The sequence below is a fragment of the Clupea harengus genome, chromosome 18, assembly GCF_900700415.2.
Source record: "Clupea harengus chromosome 18, Ch_v2.0.2, whole genome shotgun sequence".
Taxonomy (NCBI): Eukaryota; Metazoa; Chordata; class Actinopteri; order Clupeiformes; family Clupeidae; genus Clupea; species Clupea harengus.
In genome coordinates this window covers 6,807,972-6,826,471 of record NC_045169.1, presented here as the reverse complement: position 1 = coordinate 6,826,471, position 18,500 = coordinate 6,807,972, and the positions used below count along the sequence as shown (strand labels likewise).

Genomic DNA, 18,500 nt, shown 5'->3' with positions numbered 1-18,500 from the left:
GCGGGGCCACTTGAGTGTACTCGTCCCCTGCCTCCTGTCCTTGCCTGTCCCCTCGCTGTGGGTGACCTCCCGCCTGCCTGCCTGAGTGACCGCTTCACACTGAAATGCAGAGGCCAATTTTCACCGATCCCTACAGACTAAGCCAAAGCTCAGACAATTCATGGGGATAAAACATGACCACCTATCTCTCGCTCAAAAACACACAGATGAGTCCAGCGACACACACACACACACACTCACACACACTCACACACACACACACACACACACACACACACACACACACACAATGCACACACTCGGAGAGAAAAGCACATGCATACAGACACTTATAAACCTGCGCACACATGCAAACCATAAGGCAAGCATCTGAAATATTCCTGGTTGAGAGCCCTCTTCTCTTCTCCTCTTCACTGTCTCTGGAGAGAAGCAAAGAGGGGAAGAAAGAAGAGGAAAGGAGAGCGGAGGAGAAGAGAGGAGATGAAAGGAGACGCGGGAAGAAGAGCGAGCATAGACCAGAGTAAAGGTATATGAGGACATAAAAAAAAGAGCAGAGGCTGGGAATGAAAGACAGGATGAGGGCGAAGAGCAGCACAGAGGAGTGCAAGGGTGCGGGAAGGGCAGAGGACACAGGAAGTGACACACACACACACACACACACACACACACACACACACTCCTGGAGGTGATGATGCTGTCAGTTCGGGGCGGCTGTGGAGTGTAAACAGCACGTCTACTCCTTCCTCTTCCTCTTCCTCTCCTGGTAAATAAGTGGAACAGGCCACCTGCTGCATGATGCCCTCCAAGCACCCGCGGCCCACCCAGAGGCTCAGCGGCCCGCGCCCAGATTTACGCACAGGAGCCGGGGCTTTTGCACAATCTGGGCGATTTGTTTCCCCGTACACACCGGAACACGCTCCTACAGAGAGAGGGGGAGAGGAAGGAGGAAGAAGCTCTTTCTCTCTCTTTCTCTCTCTCTCACACACACACACACACACACACACACATACACTCACTCACTCACACTCAAACATTTACAGCAGCCCTAATCCTCAGTACTCACAGGGTACACATTTGTTGTTGTTGCAAGCTTATAACGGATGACCAGATGGAAAAACCTACAGTATATCTGATCTGTCCTGCAGACGCCTTAAAAATACTTACTGGGAGAGAGAGAGAGAGAAAAAAAAGAGAGGGGAAGGAGAGAAAGCAAAGAAAGACAGACAGAGAGGGTGAGACAAAACAGTGGAACAAAAAACAGTGAGCGCGACCAGAAAAGGACTCCCAAAGACTTAAAGTAAATGAGACTGGGCACATATATGGGCAAAGCAGACAGCGCCCAGACATACCAATAAAAGCCTTAATAAAAGACCTGTCTGCCCAAACCCAGAGCGGCCACACCGCCTGCCAGCGTCAACATGAAACCATAGGAATACAACCGGTCCTTCTCTCCCAGCTCTACACATTCAACACGCGCTTTATACCATAGGAATACAACCGGTCCTTCTCTCCCAGCTCTACACATTCAACATGCGCTTTATTTATACACCAGGAAGGTCCTCCTGGAGTTTAAATAGCCCTCTGCAAGAAAGAAGAATAGAATGTAAACCCATCCAGGAAAATACAGTCGGATGGCTTTGTCTCGTGTCAGCCTCGCGCCCAGCCGCCCCCTGTGTGCTTCTCCTCTGACCTTGTGTTCTGGATTTGCCTCATTTTGCCCAAACATACATCCTCACACACACACACACACACACACACACACACACACACACACACACACACACACATTCAACATTATTCCCCCCCTCTCCACTACTGGGGGATGTCCAGGTCGCAATCCCCCCACCCTGCACGCCGACACAGAATCCCAAGCGCTCTCCCCTAAACTGTGCTCTGTGTCGCTCAGAGCTTACGTGTGCCCTGGCCTCTGTCACAATGAGCTGAGGGCTGGCTTTGGAGGGGATGGGAGGGAGTGGAGGCAATGCGCATATGGGTTTTGGAGGGGGGGGGGGGGGGGTGATGGAGTGTGGGGGGGGGGGGGGGTTAGATGGCTTTAGGGGCTGTTGGTCCTGACGGGGAGGCGTGTGGTTGAGATGATGCCAAGCAAGGCGAGGTGTGTGTGTCTGTGTGTGTGTGTGTGTGTGTGTGTGTGTGTGTGTGTGTGTGTGTGTGTGTGTGTGTGTGTGTGTGTGTGTGTGTGTGTGTGTTGTGGGCTGCTGGAGCATGGCAGTGTCATGGGGAGGGTTTATTCTGGCACTGCTTGATATGGCGGCTCCGTGCCACGCTGGCTCACAGGCACGGGTGGGGGGGGGGACGACGACATTTGAGAGTGTGTGGGGAGGAAGAGGGGACAATGGCGGTTGTGTGTGTGTGTGTGTGTATGTGTGTGTGTGTGTGTGTGTGTGAGAAAGAGAGAGAGAGAAACGGAAGGGTAAATTCTCTGTTCCAAGAATTCAGCATTGGTGCATGTGCATCAGTATGTGTGTATGCATAAGGTCTCTGTGTGTGTGTGTGTGTGTGTGTGTGTGTGTGTGTGCGTTCGTATGTGTGAGTGTGTGGCTGTTAGTGTGTCTGCGTTAGTGTGTGTGCGTCAGTGTGTGGCCGTTAGTGTGTGTGCGTTAGTAGGTGTGAATGTGTGGTTGCTTGGTTTTGGTTCCCCAATATACTTCCTTTTCCTGTCTTCAGCTCACCATTTGAAGAGCAAACAGCAGAGTCTGAGTCTGTGGTGATGTGGCAATGCACCGTAGCAACCATACAACCCCACACACTGACCTCACCTCCACAAATAAAGTGCTTTCTCTCTCTCACCACGCTATCTCTATCTTTCTCACCTCCCTCCTTCTCCCTCTCTCACCTGCTCTCTCCTTCTTCAAGGCTTCTTCCTCTCCCTCCCTCCCTCTATCCTTTGCTTCCAGCCATTCTCTCTCTCTTTTTTCGCCATCTCTCAGACCTTTCTGCTGTCCTTCATCTCTCTGTGCCCCCCCCCCCCCCCCCCACACACACACACACCCCACCATCTCCCCTGTTCGATTAGCGTGTGCTCCGAGCCCCCCCGGAGGATGCCCCTGACACGCCGTATCAAAAGAAGTATCCACCTTTGATAATAATAAAAAAAGGACACGCACTTTAACAAAAATAACATTAGCAATGCAGCGCGCGCGCCCCTGCCAAGAGCTGCCTCTGTCGACGCGGCTCAACCTGGCTGGCACCCGAGGTGAGATCTTTAGTGGCGCAGAAGGCCCCCTCCGTCAGAGCTAGGCCGCCGGGCTTTCATCAGGCTCGGCATCTCGAAACCGTGGCAGCGATGACAGCAAACACTGAAGGGTATCGGGCGACCCCACCAACCCCCCCCCCCCCCCCCCCCCTGCGCCCCCCTTCCGCAGCGGGGACTCGCGGCGGCGGTGCTCAGGCGAGCCAACGAGACCAGCATCCCGGCTGACTTAAACGCACTAATCTGGGAAGTCCTCGGTGGCTGCTTCCTCTTTCATGTTGCTGTGAGGAGGTTTGACCTCAGACGCCTCACGTAATCAGAGGGTTAGGCAAAGACTCACACACTAATGAGGCCCAGGCAAACGCACCATCACACCAGTCAAAAGGATGGTTAAATAGATACCCACCTCGAAGAAGATTTTTACATGGGTTCAATATTTATACTCCTCTTATTATTCTCCGAGTCACCTATTTGATCTGACAAAGAGAGTGTGTGTGCGTGTTTTACTAACATTCGAGTGTCTCACCTGTCCATTCTGATAACTGCTATTTGTAGAGGTTGTAAACTGTTTAGTGGGTAAGCTCTCCTCTGACTGGGTTCTGCCAGCGCTGCAGGCTGGCAGCAGCAGGAGTGTTCAGAAGGAGAGAACAACATGTTCTCCCTGCGAGCCACCAACTCATGCTGGTCCACGCGTCAGAGATGTACAAATCAATTTCAACATAGGATTTCAACGTCTGAATCCATTTCTTTTCAACAGGTTTGCGGTGCGTAAGTGTTAATAGCTGGAGTTAACACAGCTTTGCGAACACAAAAGCTAAGGGCCATGGCATTAGCCGGCGTTCTGCGCGCGGCCCTTGGTTCTGACCGTGTGGTGGGTGCCAGTCTCATTATGTTAGGTGGGCTTCATTCATGGGCATTCAATCTCGGCTATTTACAGCCGCAGTGTTAAAATGGCTGATAGAAAGAACCACGAAATGAGGTTTTATGTTTTAATCAACAAGTGGAGATAAGCCACAATCATCACCACATGAAGCCTGTGTTGCATAAAAATAAGGCCCATGAATGAATAATGGAGCAGCCAAAAAAAACAGATCAGCCCACTGCAGGAGAAGCCCCTTTTCTACGTTTTCACCCAGTTTGTGTGTGTGTGTGTGTGTGTGTGTGTGTGTGTGTGTGTGTGTGTAAGTGTACTTGTGCCAGGGAGAGAGAGAAAGAGAGATTGCATGCTGTATATGCCAATTAGATTTATGGAGATGGTATCGCTGGTCAACTAAAAAATAAATATATTTTTCAAGCCAATAGATGGAAAATGAGAAAGGGAGGAAGTAAGAGAAAGAAAGAAAGAGAGAGAGAGAGAGAGAGAGAGACTGACAGAGTGTGTGTGTGTGAGTGAGAGAGAGAGAGAGAGAGAGAGAGAGAGAGAGAGAACAAGAAAGAAATGTGGGTCCATTTAGAGAGAGGGCGCTAATGGAGGTCTAGCTTTCTAGAACTAACGTAATAAGAGTGTGTAGTGTGTGTGTGTGTGTGTGTGTGTGTTTGCATAGTTGTGTCGCCTAAGTAAGCATTTGAATGTGTCTGTGTGTACAGAGCTCACACTTTGAATGTGTCTGTGTGTACAGAGCTCACACTTTTACGTGTGTATGGTGGGTGTCTATTCATGCCTGAGTGCATGTGGGTGTGTTTGTGTGTGTGTGTGTTTATGTGTGTGTTTGTGTGTGTGTGTGTGTGTGTGTGTGTGTGTGTGTGTGTGTGTGTGTGTGTGTGTGTGTGTGTGTGTGTGTGTGTGTGTGTGTGTGTGTGTGTGTGTGTGTGTGTGTGTGTGTGTGTGTCCATGCTTCCGTGAGTGCATTCAAACAGCACCCATCCGTATGGACACTAACCCACACAATCCAAAGAGCAGACTTCCCATCTCACATTCCTCCTTCGACTCAATCATGCCCCAGAATAGCAAAGTATGCAGGCAGCGAGCGAGACTTAGCCTGGGCTGAAATAGATAGCCTCCAAAACAAGGGAGAAACAGCTCTGAGTGATGGGCCCGTGAGCCAGGGTCGCAAGTGCTGTTGTCACATCCAAAATAAACCTGGTCGTAACGCTGACCCCCCACGAACACACACACCTACACACACACACAGACCTACACACACACACACACACATACACAGACACACTCACACACATACACAGATGCTTTCCAGCTTTCATCAACCCCAGTCTTTTGAGAGTTAAAATCAAGCAGTGGGTCAGCCTCAAAAACTATCAAAGAGGAATGCACACACAGAGAGAGAGAGAGAGAGAGAGAGAGAGAGAGAGAGAGAGAGAGAGACAGTCAACGATGAGTCGTGCCAGCTAAGATTCTTCTTGGATTAAGCTTCTGACACACACACACACACACACACACACACACACCAAACACTGTCATTGCCGCCTCTTGTTCGCATTAGATATAGGAAGGGGAGAGAGGAAGCGCGGAGTGTCAAAGATGATATCTCATGATGGAACCTTGTTTCAAATGCATTAGATGCCCACTGAGCAAAGGCAAACAGACAAATTCAATTGCAGTCTCTGCAGTCTCTGAGTCCCTGGCCAAATCTCTCCCCGCGTGCTACTGGAGCATGGATTTATGTACAGTAAACACGGATCTTCTCAGACAAGGCTTAGTGAAAAAACAACAGTGCAAGGAGCTCCACAGCTTCCATAGTTTATCTCAATCAAACCTGACAAACAGTCACATTATACTCACACCGATCTGTTAAGTGGCAAGACGTGTGGAGAAAAAGCTAGTAAGTAAAGCTAGTGACCATCCATCTGAGACTTGGGGAAAATAATGCTTACTTTATGTTTTTGTTGTTTATAAGCCTTTACGCTCTATTGGGAAATATGCGGACACTGGTGGAGGAAGCATTTCACACAGCCCTGAAAGCGGTTGTGCAGCATTTAAAAAAAACAGACGACTGCAGGGAGTGGAGTCGGAACGGAACACGTGGAGTTAAATGTTTCAGTGAATTAGATAAAGCAAGCTCAAAGCACTGGGTGTCCTGCGCGTCACGTGCCCTTTAAGGAACGTTTTGCACAGATGACATCTGCCTTGTCCAGACTGAGCTCGCTCGCTTCTGCTCCCCACAGTTAAAATAAAGACATGACACGATATCTTAACAGTCTACCAGTTACCATCGCCCTCACTAGGTTGCGTCAGAAATGAGGTTTAGAAAACTGATCAGAAGTCCTCTGGAGTGTCCAGAAATCCCCCAAAAAAATCACAAAAGATCACTTGCCTTGTGCCACTACCACTACCACTGTCACTCAAAACACATATCTGTAATGATGCTGGATGTTCACTTCGGCATCAAACACGATTTAGCAATTATTGGACACAACAATGACAACTAGATGAAGCACTTAGTGGTGAGTAACATGAACGCCATATAAAGTCAGAAAATGAGCAAGAATTAAGTGAAATAACAAGATATTTAAGGAACTAGTTTGTGGATGTGGTGGCTGCTGGGGTGTGAAGCAGTGGCCTACTTGTTCTGCGGTTTTGCGAGCTATCGAGTGAATATATGAATGACTGTGACTTTATAACAGATATAATCTTGTGCTAAATTTAGGCATTTTGTGAAATATATATGTATACATAAGCAACAATATGGTCTTCATTGTATAACTGTACTTGCCATTTATTTACAAAGTTTTGAAAATATGCATGTATATAAAATGCAGGACTATTAGTTGAAGGCAAGAATATTGAATACAATACTAAATGTAAAGTAAATGCTACATATAAGTATCGACATTTATAACAGGACAGGGGTACAGTATACACTATCATAATAATAAGTGTAAACACAGCTGCAAGCAGCGATCGTTGGGGTCCAAGCAGATTGTGCAAACTGCCCCTAGTGGCGAAAGACTGAATGATTTGACCCTTTCACGGGTGAAAGAGGATCATTTGAATTTTGTACATTATGATTTAAAGACTAAATGAATTGTGAAGATAGACCAAACCTTTTTAGAGGAACAGAGGAAAGCATGTTGTAGGTTGTTGTGATGACATCTTATGCCTGATTTGTTTGAAATTGGGTAAATAGCTTCTATATGCCATTATGAATGACCCTACAAAAAGATTGGGCATTTACACAGGCATGTGTTGGCTGCTAAATGTTGATTGGCCATTGGTGGCCATTTTGTTGAGCGAGCCAGATGGTACTTGTCAATTGCATTCAAATGATGTGGTAGTGATACAGAGTGTCGTTCGTTACGTTGGAACCTTTACATCACAAGATATTGGCTAGTTGAGTGTTAGATTTATGATTTTAACATTATTCAGTAGGTGGCACCACTCAACAAATGAATCGTCATGAGCTAGGGCAATGCACCTCCTAGATGCCAGTTTGCCATAAAAATGTAATCTATTGCCCAAAAAGACCTTTAACCCTACCCCACCCCTTCAGTGGGCACTAGCACCCAGGGAAACACACACCTACCTACACAAACCTATTCTGTATCAGCTATGTGCGGCTACCACCACACCAAGTTTCCTGTGGATTGGTTAAGTCTAACCATATGATATTGCTGACCAAATATTGGTGAAAAAGGGTAGAAGAAGAAGGGAAAAAAAACTTGTATATGATAATGATGATAATAATGACGATAATAATATTCATCAGTTTGACATAGGCTAATGGATATGGACTTGATATATTTGAACGTTTTGGAGAAATGTAATTTCATTAATTAAATTCATAGACCTAATTTAGCTGTCACGCCATGTCACATGTTATTGCTTGAGGGCAACTTTTAGAAAAACTGAATTCATAGATGCTAGTGAGAGGGTCTAGACTAAAGCTTCACAAACTCCGAGGCAGCCAACTTCTTCATGCAAAAACAACAGTGAGGATATATAACAACAAATAAACCTTCCACTTAAAAGCGTCTATTTAATATAGGTTCGTCTACTGTAGTCTATTTCTTAGCCTACATAGCATACAGTCTGCGGTTACAGTTATTTCAAATCGCCTCCTTTTAAGGAGATTCGCTCCAGTCTCACACCAGTCATTTGGACCGGAGTGTTTAGGAAAACAAAGACTTACTCAGTAACCCACAGAAAGTAGCGAGCCACGAACACAAACTAAAACGTTTTCTTCTCTATGGGAAACGTCTCAATCAAAGTACTCGCATGTTGACACACGCAACTGGTAGATAACAAACTGGACAACTTTCCAAGTGGGTTACGGAGGGCTGCAGCGTGCCCTTTCTTTTGCTTATCTTGTTTTCTCTTTGACATTACCTTGTTCCCGAATGACTCCACTCGCGCTCTGCAGGATGCCGTTCAGAAGTAAAAGCGACAACATTATTAGCGAATGTCTGCATTGTATCGATAAAAATGGGCCATCTTTCTGTCGGTGTTTGCTGTACATCCCCGTCGCGGTCGGTACCGTGGTCCGTTCTCCCTGACTCTCGATGGCTCACTCGCGCGGATCCCCCCTCCTGCCTCGTCTTCTTTCACTCTCTCGCGAGGGAGCGGCAGGCGTGAAAACCAAGGAATCCAAGGGTCCAAGGAATGGATCTGATTGCGAGTGAGCGTGTAGCTCGCGAGTCATGCGCACGCTCTGCACGGCGTTTGAATGAAGCTATGACTCAAGCGACTGTTCAGAGCCCTGACAAAAGAGGGATTAACCGGCACTCGCCAAGAAGACTTCTCTTTGTCACTTGTTTGGATTAATCGTGTGTACGCCTTCATGCATATGCAAGGAGAATGATAAATCCACAAAACACCAAACCCATTCAAACCAACAAGCGGCCAGTGATTAATGGTTTTATCTCACATGATGATTGATGTGGTTTTGCATATCACGTTGGATCATAGCAATATATCATAATAGGTATATAATTATCATAATTTATCACGAGCTCCTACGGGGAATAATGAACATTGGGAAAGGCGCCATTTGCCTCACAATACGTAGGTTATATGCCTATGACTGATTCTCTGAAAAGCAACAAACTGACTTGAAGGATGAAAAATTCAGACAGAGATATGTTACCTGTTGCATTTGCATTCTGGGAAGATAACGCCCGACAGCTACAGAAATTCCTCGACCTTCTTAATGCTAAGATCTACCACTTCACAAATGAGGTAGGCTTCACTGACGCCTTAGGTAATAGGGATCATTAAAACAGGACTGCATGATGTTATGAGAGGTTCAAAAGTGTTTTTTTATTATATTATGATAATGCATCGATAGAACATAAGCCAATTCATTGCATGTAGTCTTGGGCTGCATTTGTTAGATATTACATTATGAATCATGTTTTCCTCAAATGTATCAGCCTGCGTTTGCTATGTGCGTTTTATGTGCCTTTGTAAACATTTGTGTTTTAAAAAGCATTGCCCTAGAAGTAAGGGTAGAGATCGCGCAAAGGCTTACTTTCACATCCTGTCTTCTGGTATAGAGCTTGCTCTTGCTTCTCTATCTTTTGCTCTCTTTCAGGAGCTTCAATAGTGAGGAAGACAAATTGAATCGAACTATGAGTGCTCTTGGTTTTTTGTTTGCCATCCCTATATCTATCAAAGCACGAAACAAATTATTCTCTTCCTGATCCTCTCAAAAAATCCTATCCTTTTCCTGCAGCATATTAAAACCATGAGCCCAGTTGTGGCTAAAGCTCCAATATGGGATGTTTTGCCAGCATTCGGACCATGTCACCAGGCCAAGAAGGTGGCCAAAACTGTTTTTCTTTTTTTCCCCAAAATGTTGTATACTCTCTGTGTCACTGTCACTGTCACCCTCATGCCTCAGAAGTTTGGAATTATTGTCCGGATTTGTGGTTGCAGAGGGGAAAGGATAAGACAGACTTAACTCCCCTCATCGGGAAAAATATGTTCCTTTTCTGTCTGACCACTTCAGCAGTCCTTTAGCCTGCTTAAAGTACTCTGGGCACCGTGTTTTCTCACACAGTTTGTTGCTCTCGTTTCCAGCCTTCTCCCTCTCACTCTGTGGCTTTATTTCAGTTGGCTTACAGCGGGGTTAAAGTGGGGAAATCAAAAGGGGCGACTTCTCCTACGCCCAGGCAGCAAATCCCCTCTTCTCAAAAAGGGCCTACAGAAGCCAGCACTCACAAGCCAAAATAGAAAAACGCCAAGATGGAAAGCTTGCCTCTAGTTCCAAGAAAGACTCATCATTTCTCTCTACAACAGTTCCTATCCCTAGTTGAAGGGCAACTTCATGGCGAAAAGCAAACAACATCAATCCTGAATGTCAGGACCCGTTCGAATTAAGCTGCAGGTAAGAGACTAAATGCACATCATTCAAGTGCTCATCTACATACAAGCGATTAATCGGCTTGACCTATAACTTCTCTCTGAGTAGTCTGGGGCGGGGGGTGTGTGTGTGGGGGGGGGGGGGGGGGGCTGTCTCCTCCAGTCATCTCTCACTGATAACCCTGTTGTCTACACTAATGGGAATTTGACTGTTCAACTTGGTGCATTGTTCAATTGTTTGTCCTTCAAGACAGACTGTCCTGAGGCATTATGCAGCAAGACATCTATGATTACAGTTGAACAGTTGTATGTGAATGTGTGAGCGTGTCACAATACTGTGCGCATATACTGTGTGCGTGTGTGTTCGAGAGAGAGAGAGAGAAAGAAGGAGAGAGAGAGAAAGTGTGTGAAACTGTGAAAAGCCCAGTTTCTGTGGTATGGAACAATTTAATCAAGAGCCATAATGCGTGTTCCTCCCATTGTATATCACTCTTAATAACCCCCATTGTGATCATACTCCGTGTAGTAATAATGAACCCATCCATGACTGACAGGACAAAATGTATTAACTCCTTGAACATATTCACCAAGTACTCTAGTTAATCCAGTGCTGATCTAATCTTCATTTGAACTGGTAATGTCTGCAAAATGAAGCTCCTCTGATGCAGGGAAACCTGAAGAGCTGCTATAGAAATGCCGTAGTCTTATAATGCACATTGTAACGAGCATGCCTTTCTCTTCTCCCTTTAATTTATTTGTATTTATTTATTTACGAAGGTTTCATTGTGCTAATTCTTGGATTTCACATCGCACCCCTAGCCCGCTGCTCTTTGGGCTTTTGGGCTTTTGTGCTTTTGTACCGCGGCCTCCATCAGCCCACAAGGTGATAGGCAATCAATCAGACATGGGGCTCTGATTTCCTCCATTCTATTCAATTTTTAATATCAAGGTCTCCACGGACGCGGTCCTTTCAGTCCCGTCTGGTCTACCTGGCTAGCGGGGTCTAGATAGTGTTGGAGAGATGGGCCAAAAATAACAAAGGGGCTCTGCTCAGTTTGGGGAGGAGAGAAAGGGAGAGCGCCTCAATCCAGCTGCTAAAGCATTTTGGTAGATGGGACGTGCTTCCTTGTGTGTTTGTGTGTGTGTGTGTGTGTGTGTGTGTGTGTGTGTGCGGAAGGAAAGGCCGATGTTGTCATACTGAGTGCCAAAAACTGTGCAAAATGGTGAAATGTCACAATATGGCAACACAAAGGGTTTGTGATGGGGATTGTTACAACACGGTTATAAAGGATTTATTACTAATGCAATCGTAGAAATGAATGGTATTCATTCATTCACTCATTGATTGACTGACCCACTGGATGGAGGAATACAAAGTGTTAAATAAAAGACATTCTCTGAAATAATAACACGGTTAATCACACAGTATTCTGCATTTTTTGGATCAGTTCTCTATTTTTTCAAATGTAAACAATCAGCAAGGGACGGATGCCTCTATCTTACCCGACGGCAGTCACTGCCATGGAAGTGACAATCACGGCAACAAGACAAACAAAAACAACAACTTATAGTACTGAGGGGCTTTTTTTTTTTTTTTTCCTCATGACAGAATTGCACACTTTCCAAGACGAACGCCGCTCTCCCGACACTGCAAACAGGAGGATGCGCGACCAAAAGAGAGGGAGGAGGACTACAGAGAGAGAGAGAGAGAGAGAGAGAGAGAGAGAGAGAGAGACAGACAGACAGACAGTCACAGAGAGTGAAACAAGTGGGGGATATGGTTCGTAATGGAGCGTGGAAGCGGTAAAGAGAAACTGGCTGAGTCTACTGTGGGCCCTAAGGGTAGAGCCCTATCGGAGAGAACAATGCCCCTCTAAGCTGGCTCGCCTGACGCAAGATAAGTGGCAGAACAGAGGGTTCGCCTGGGTCCTCAAGCTGTTTTTATGGAGATACACAAAAGCTGCACTCAGGAACTCGACACCCCCGCAGACAAAGCTCAGGACATGAGGAGGCACGAAGAAAGCGAAGCGAAGGAAGAAAGGGAGAGAGAGAGAGATACAGAGAGAGTGAGGGAGTGATGATGGTGTTTAATGTTGCGTGTTCTTATTGTGCATGTACCATCCACACACAAAAAAATCAGGGACCTCTCCAACCAGGCAAGGCAGGTGATGCTGAGGATTTGTTCCTCTATGTTGTTTTATTGCCTCTCTGTTGAGGTTTGTCACGTCCCTGTGACCGGCCAGCTACCGAGCTCCAGCAACAGGGACAGGGAAAGGGGCAGCTGTTGCCAAGGCGTTTGCCCGTTGCAAATCCATACCAGAGTTAGTGAATTGATATGAATTTGTTTGGGAGCAGACAGCCATGAGAGCCATGTTGAGGAGTCTGCACTTCCCTCTTTGTTGAGTGTCCCCAGTGGGGACAAAAACAGGACTTGTTGATTCAAGTAGCATATGGTCATAGGATGCCGTTGCCATGGCTATGTAGGTTGTGTGTGTGTGTGTGTGTGTGTGTGTGTGTGTGTGTGTAGAGGAAGTGAGGCCTTTACATATAAAAACATCCTCATTCATCATTTCCTTCCTCTGAAGCCCATGCTAATAACAGAACGTCTGCAGATATTGAAGCGAGGCCCCGAAGCCTTGAGAGGAAGCTTCCCCACATATGAGCAGAACTGATGGAGCAGCAGCAGCGTGTGTGTGTGTGTGTGTGTCTGTGTGTGTCTGTGTGTGTGCGTTTGGTTGTGTGTGTGTGTGTGTGTGTGTGTGTGTGTGTGTGTGTGTGTCTGTGTGTGTGCGTGTGGTTGTGTGTGTGTGTGTGTGTGTGTGTGTGTGTCTGTGTTATCTCAATTATTTTTTAAATGAGACGCCCTACAGTGCTGGGTTCAAATTGATAAATAAAAAAGGGACATTTTTCACAGAGAAATGTGTGTGCGCCCCCTGAGCAAGCCCTGGGTCCTGTGAGGAAATGAGGGATTCTCCTCACTGTTTGTGGCCAAAAAATGACAAAAACGAGAGGGAGAGGATAACTTAATTAACTGCTGTGAGAGGATGATAACGAGGTTGCATTCAGCCTCTCTAGTAATTGTGTTTCACACCATCCATTTGGAGAGGGGTCATTGCGTGTCAGGGGACCGCACACGAAGCATAGATAAGACAACTAATTACGTATGCTTCTGATAAGAAATGTCTCCCAGTGCTAAACTGACAAAAACAAGGGGGGGGGGGGAGAGAGAGAGAAAGATGTGTGTAGAATTTTTTGGTCTTGGTCTATTTTGTCCTCACATAGCTGGTTGTTAAATAAGTAATATTTAGGAGTGAGTTTGCATCCAGTTGGAAATTAAACCATTAAATCACTGCACTCAAATGGGTGTTTTTTTGCAGCAGGGCTGTGAGGCAAGTGGGTTGTAGGCCTGTGTGCTAGAAAACAGACACTGAAGAACAGAATTTTCAAGGTTGCAGAGCTTGATAACTTGATTTTTTTTTTTCCTATGATTTTTCTATAATAACCTTACAAATCAGAGATCTCAATGGAAATCAGTTGAAGAAAGTCGATTCCAAGCATGGCCTTGGTTATTAAATTCAACCTGACAGCCAACAATACAACCAGGGAACATCATCATTTGTGGAGGAGCAGGCGCACATGAAATCCGTCAGGGGCCTTTCTGGTATAGCCTACAAATTCGTTATTTTTATTTTGGGGGGGGGGGGGGGGGGGGCTATGAGGCCTATTTGCTGGAAAATGAAAAAGCGACCCACTGCTGATCATCCTGCTGTGTAAATCTTCATTTTGAGAGTGGATTGTTGAGACAAGCGCTCATGGGACACCCCGGCCGGGTGGAACTGTCTGACCGTATCAATCGATCATCTCGGGGGTGATTACACCGGTGATGGGGCTCAGCGGGTGCCGATGGTGCATCCAAATGGATCAGCAGTAAATGAAACAGTCGCGTAATAATAGCTTGGTATGGATATTGCACATTCTGACATTCACATCTCTTTCAATAGCCTACTTCAACCCCAAGCTTATCTGTATGACATAGTGTTGGAGTAGTAGTAGTAGTAGGGAATGCTTTAGAATGATAATGGTTTTGCATTTAGCTTAGACCTATAGGCCTAGCCGAGCTTGGTGAACTGGTTTGCTGTGTTACAGTCCTGAATGTACCATTTACCATGCCTGGCATCCCACTCTAACCATGGACATTTTACTCTCGTCCCCTCCGCCAGGCGCTACAGGAGCCTCCGCTCCGGAACAACAGGCACTGCTGAACCCCACACCACAGCGCTAAGTATTATTGCACCCATTACTGCACCGTCTCAATACTTTTATATTTGCATTGCTTATTCTTGCACAGGCTGTAGCCTATTTCTCACGTTGTTCAGATCACTAGTATTTATATTGAACCCATTTTATATAGTATATATAAATATTTAATACATATATATATACTATACACACAACCCTTACATTCCCTTCACCAACTGGATCCAATTAATCTCTACATGGAACCTTTTTTATATGTTGCACATTTATCATGATTGGAATATGTAATGCTCAATTTTGTCACCAACTCTGGGTAAGGGTGGGCATCAAAATAACACACATACTTCTCATCGCTAACAGAAGATACACTCCACCTTAACATAGGGGGACATAAATACACTCTCCATTCAACATTACACATAGAATCATGCACACTGCAATACTATTATTTTGCAGTTCTGGTTAAATACTAACTGCAATTAATTGGCTTTGTACCTGTACACTGAATCGAATAGGTGGTAGCCCGCCATGCCCAGTCGAAGGGTGTGTAAATTAAAAGTGGATCACACGCTCCCCCTTGTGAATATTTTGTAGGCATAACGACCCGGGGCCTCTTTTAGACTCTTTTTTTGAATGACATATAAGGGTCAGTGTTTTTATAGACTTTGTTGTTGTTGTTTGTTGGATTACCGTTTATTTCATTAACATGTGGATTCAATTGTCATTCCTCATGATATTGGATAGGCAATTGTATAATATCTGAAGAGAGCTTGCAATGCACGAAACTGCGCATCGACTGTGCAGCAATGACATTGTCTTTAAAACTGGATGAGTGCAGTGGCTTGCGTTTACATCATGGTGACTGACGTTACACGAGCGTCTTTGTAGTGTAGTCAAAAAACTTCTTCCACTTCAAGTATGACAGGTTGAAACAACAATATTAATAATTGCAGGGATATCTGACAAGCGGCGTTGTCTTGTTTAGTTGCTTGAACAGAAACCATGACTGCCAATGAAGATCAAGAGGTATTTTACACAGATATGTTAAGCCAGAACGGTCGCTCCTGCTAACGTAGTTAGCTTACGAGAGCAGCATCCGTAAAGTTACCCTAGCTTGCTAACACTGTACTTGCTAACTAGATAACGTTACAGATTTAGCGAAATGTAACACATAAGGAGGTTTGGTCATACTAATGAATCGTATTGTTCGAACCAGTTTGCTGAGTCTTTATCCAGTCACGCCAGATAGTTTAAACCGAATTTAGACTATCTCGTCATCCCATGTGATTAACGTGAACGTAAAACAGCAATAACTTATCCTTGCTAAGTAACGTTAGCTACAGCACAGAGATTTGGACCTGTGATGTTCAACTGGATCATGTACCAGATAGCTAACTAGCTAATCAGCCACTAGAGTGTGAATGTAAGTGTCGGTTAGTTATCCAAGCAACCTTAAGGCCAAGGAAAACTCAAATACTTCCTGAATAATTGAACATGGCTTGTCATGCTGATTAATTCGTTTTGCTTGTTGATTTACCAGAACCTTACACGCCAACCCAGAAGATGAACAGTTTGCCAGCTAACTCTAGTCGAGGAATTGTCGTGTCATGGTTAAATAAACGTATCTTCTCTTAATACTGATGTCTCACTTGTGCAGATGGAGTTGGAGGCTCTTCGTTCTATATATGAAGAGGACGAATGCTTCAAGGAACTCAGTCCGACTTCATTTCAGTTAAGAGTGAGTAATATTTGAATATCTCTGACATTGTTGCTTCGATGTGACGTGCTGCTAATCGTCCCCCCGAAAAGCTGCCCTACCTTGAGACCACATTGTGTTAATAGCAAATAATAGCTGGTGTCATTAAGCAAGGCTACAGCATCACTGTATTGCAGGTGTTCATGACGCGTGTCAAGTAACAATTCTATTTTCTGTCTTCAGATAGGAGATCACGAAGACCCCAAAGCTTTTCTTTTGGACGTCTCATGGCCTGAGACATATCCTGAAACTGGCCCCTCGTTATCTTTGCAAGCTTTTTTTAACAACAGAATGTAAGCCACTTTCTCAGTAAGGTTGATGAACACAATAACGATTAAATGAATATTGACAATTGCAGCTGTTTGTATGTTTAACTTGTTAGATTTGTTTAACAAGTTAGTGTATACTTGTGTAGTTCTGTTGTCGTAACAGTTCCACAAAAGACCACATGAACCAACTCTGCAGAGTGAAATGTATAGCATGCATAACATTGTGTTCACCTATCCACCTGCAACCTCACTGTGGGTGTGTTTAAAGTGTTGTCAAAATAACACGCATGTTGGCTTACCTGTGCTTCTTGCTGGTTCGTTAGATCTTCTACAACAAAGAAGGATATCATCTCTAAGCTGGAGGAGCAGGTGGAGGCCAACCTGGGCGAAGCCATGATGTACACATTGTTTGAGTGGGCCAAAGAAAACCAGGCTGCCCTGATGGAGAACCACCAGCCTGTAAAGGATGCTGTGGTCAGTCCCTCTTGCTGTTGGTTTCTCCTAGCTGCTGCATCTCCGCCTGTCTCTTGCTCTCTCTCTCTGGGTGGCTTACCATTTTCGTACAATTTCCAAATGGCAAAGATTTGTTCCCTTAAAACTAAAATGGTCAGACGTGGAATCTCTACAAAGGCAAATGTTCATTTGGTTCACTAATCTTTTGTCATTTTGAATCTAATGGCTCCTGTTTTTGACATTTGATTGAAAGGCAAGCAATGCTGTGTCTGTAAGCAAGAAAAAGGAGAAGAAAGAACAGCTGACCAAAGCACAGAAGAAGAAAATAATCTCAAGAACAGGCAAGTACAGAGGGTCATGCACTATTTGCATATGCACTGTTTATTACTCTGCTGCATACTCTATGTGCTATACTGTTAATACAGAATTTACTAGAGTTGTAGTCGAATTGAATCTGGTAGATTGGCCCTAAATTGTGCTCTGATGTTTTCTACTTCCATACCTACAGATAATAAAGGGGAGCTCCCCCGAGGCTGGAACTGGGTAGATGTCGTCAAGGTAAATAAAAGGACTAAGGCGGTTTTAATAGTATTTTGGGGGGTATTTGGAACCGCTGTAATTAATATTCTACTTTGTAATTCTCTCTCAAAACATGCAATAAAGGATGCATGATTATAATTGTATTCCAGTAGAGGGCATTATACGACCTGATAATGAAACACTGTTGCAGCCTAGTTAACTTTTCTTTCTCTCTTTATTTATTTATTTAATCTGGCGTCTTGTCAACAATGAACACTCCACACCAGCACGTAAGCAAGCTTTTTATCTATTTTGATTTCTGTATTTCATTCCTTTCAGTGTACCTCTGCTACTGTGCATCACGTAAAGAGTAAAGTGCTCAATGAAACATTGTGTTTTCTTCGAGTAATGCTGTCTAACCTTTTCAACAGCTGAGCAAAACAGGAGGTGCAGAGGACTAGAGGATCGCCAAAAAAGTGGAAGGAGGCAGAGATCGGGAAAAAAATGAATGGATGAATCAGGTCGCAGGAGGCCTGAACGGAAGGATGAATGACTGACGATGTCCGTCTCGTGTTTTCTGGAGAGAGTGCAGTTGTTGTAACCAACCTCTCCCCTCACTCTGGTCTAGTCAGGCCTCAGAGCTTCAGACAGGGTTTTTCGAGATCCTGCAGAAGATGGGTCTCTCTATGCGTCAGGGGACCGTCAGATATTTAGCTTTTAAAGGTCATGGCAGCGAGGGGGTAGACTGAAAGGTGTCAAGCAGCTTTGCTTTCCCCC

The 18,500-nt window shown here is 45.0% G+C and overlaps 2 protein-coding genes across 2 annotated transcripts in view; one reads left to right on the top strand and one right to left on the bottom strand.

The window, feature by feature from the left end:
• adam19a (ADAM metallopeptidase domain 19a) overlaps window positions 1-8,860 on the bottom strand; it is a 112,524-nt gene extending 103,664 nt beyond the window's left edge. Inside the window, exon 1 of the mRNA XM_031584518.2 lies at window positions 8,496-8,860. Coding sequence (XP_031440378.1) covers window positions 8,496-8,625 — 130 coding nt within the window. The 5' untranslated portion in view covers window positions 8,626-8,860. The remainder of the gene's footprint in view (window positions 1-8,495) is intronic.
• Window positions 8,861-15,557: 6,697 nt separating this feature from the next.
• Window positions 15,558-18,192, top strand: rwdd (RWD domain containing 4). Its single transcript, XM_012820410.3, has 8 exons — window positions 15,558-15,752; window positions 16,384-16,464; window positions 16,666-16,775; window positions 17,075-17,225; window positions 17,458-17,545; window positions 17,713-17,762; window positions 18,011-18,013; window positions 18,155-18,192. Exons 1-8 carry the CDS (start codon window positions 15,729-15,731, stop codon window positions 18,182-18,184), a joined length of 537 nt encoding a protein of 178 aa, XP_012675864.1. The 5' UTR covers window positions 15,558-15,728; the 3' UTR covers window positions 18,185-18,192.
• Window positions 18,193-18,500: the final 308 nt, after the last annotated feature.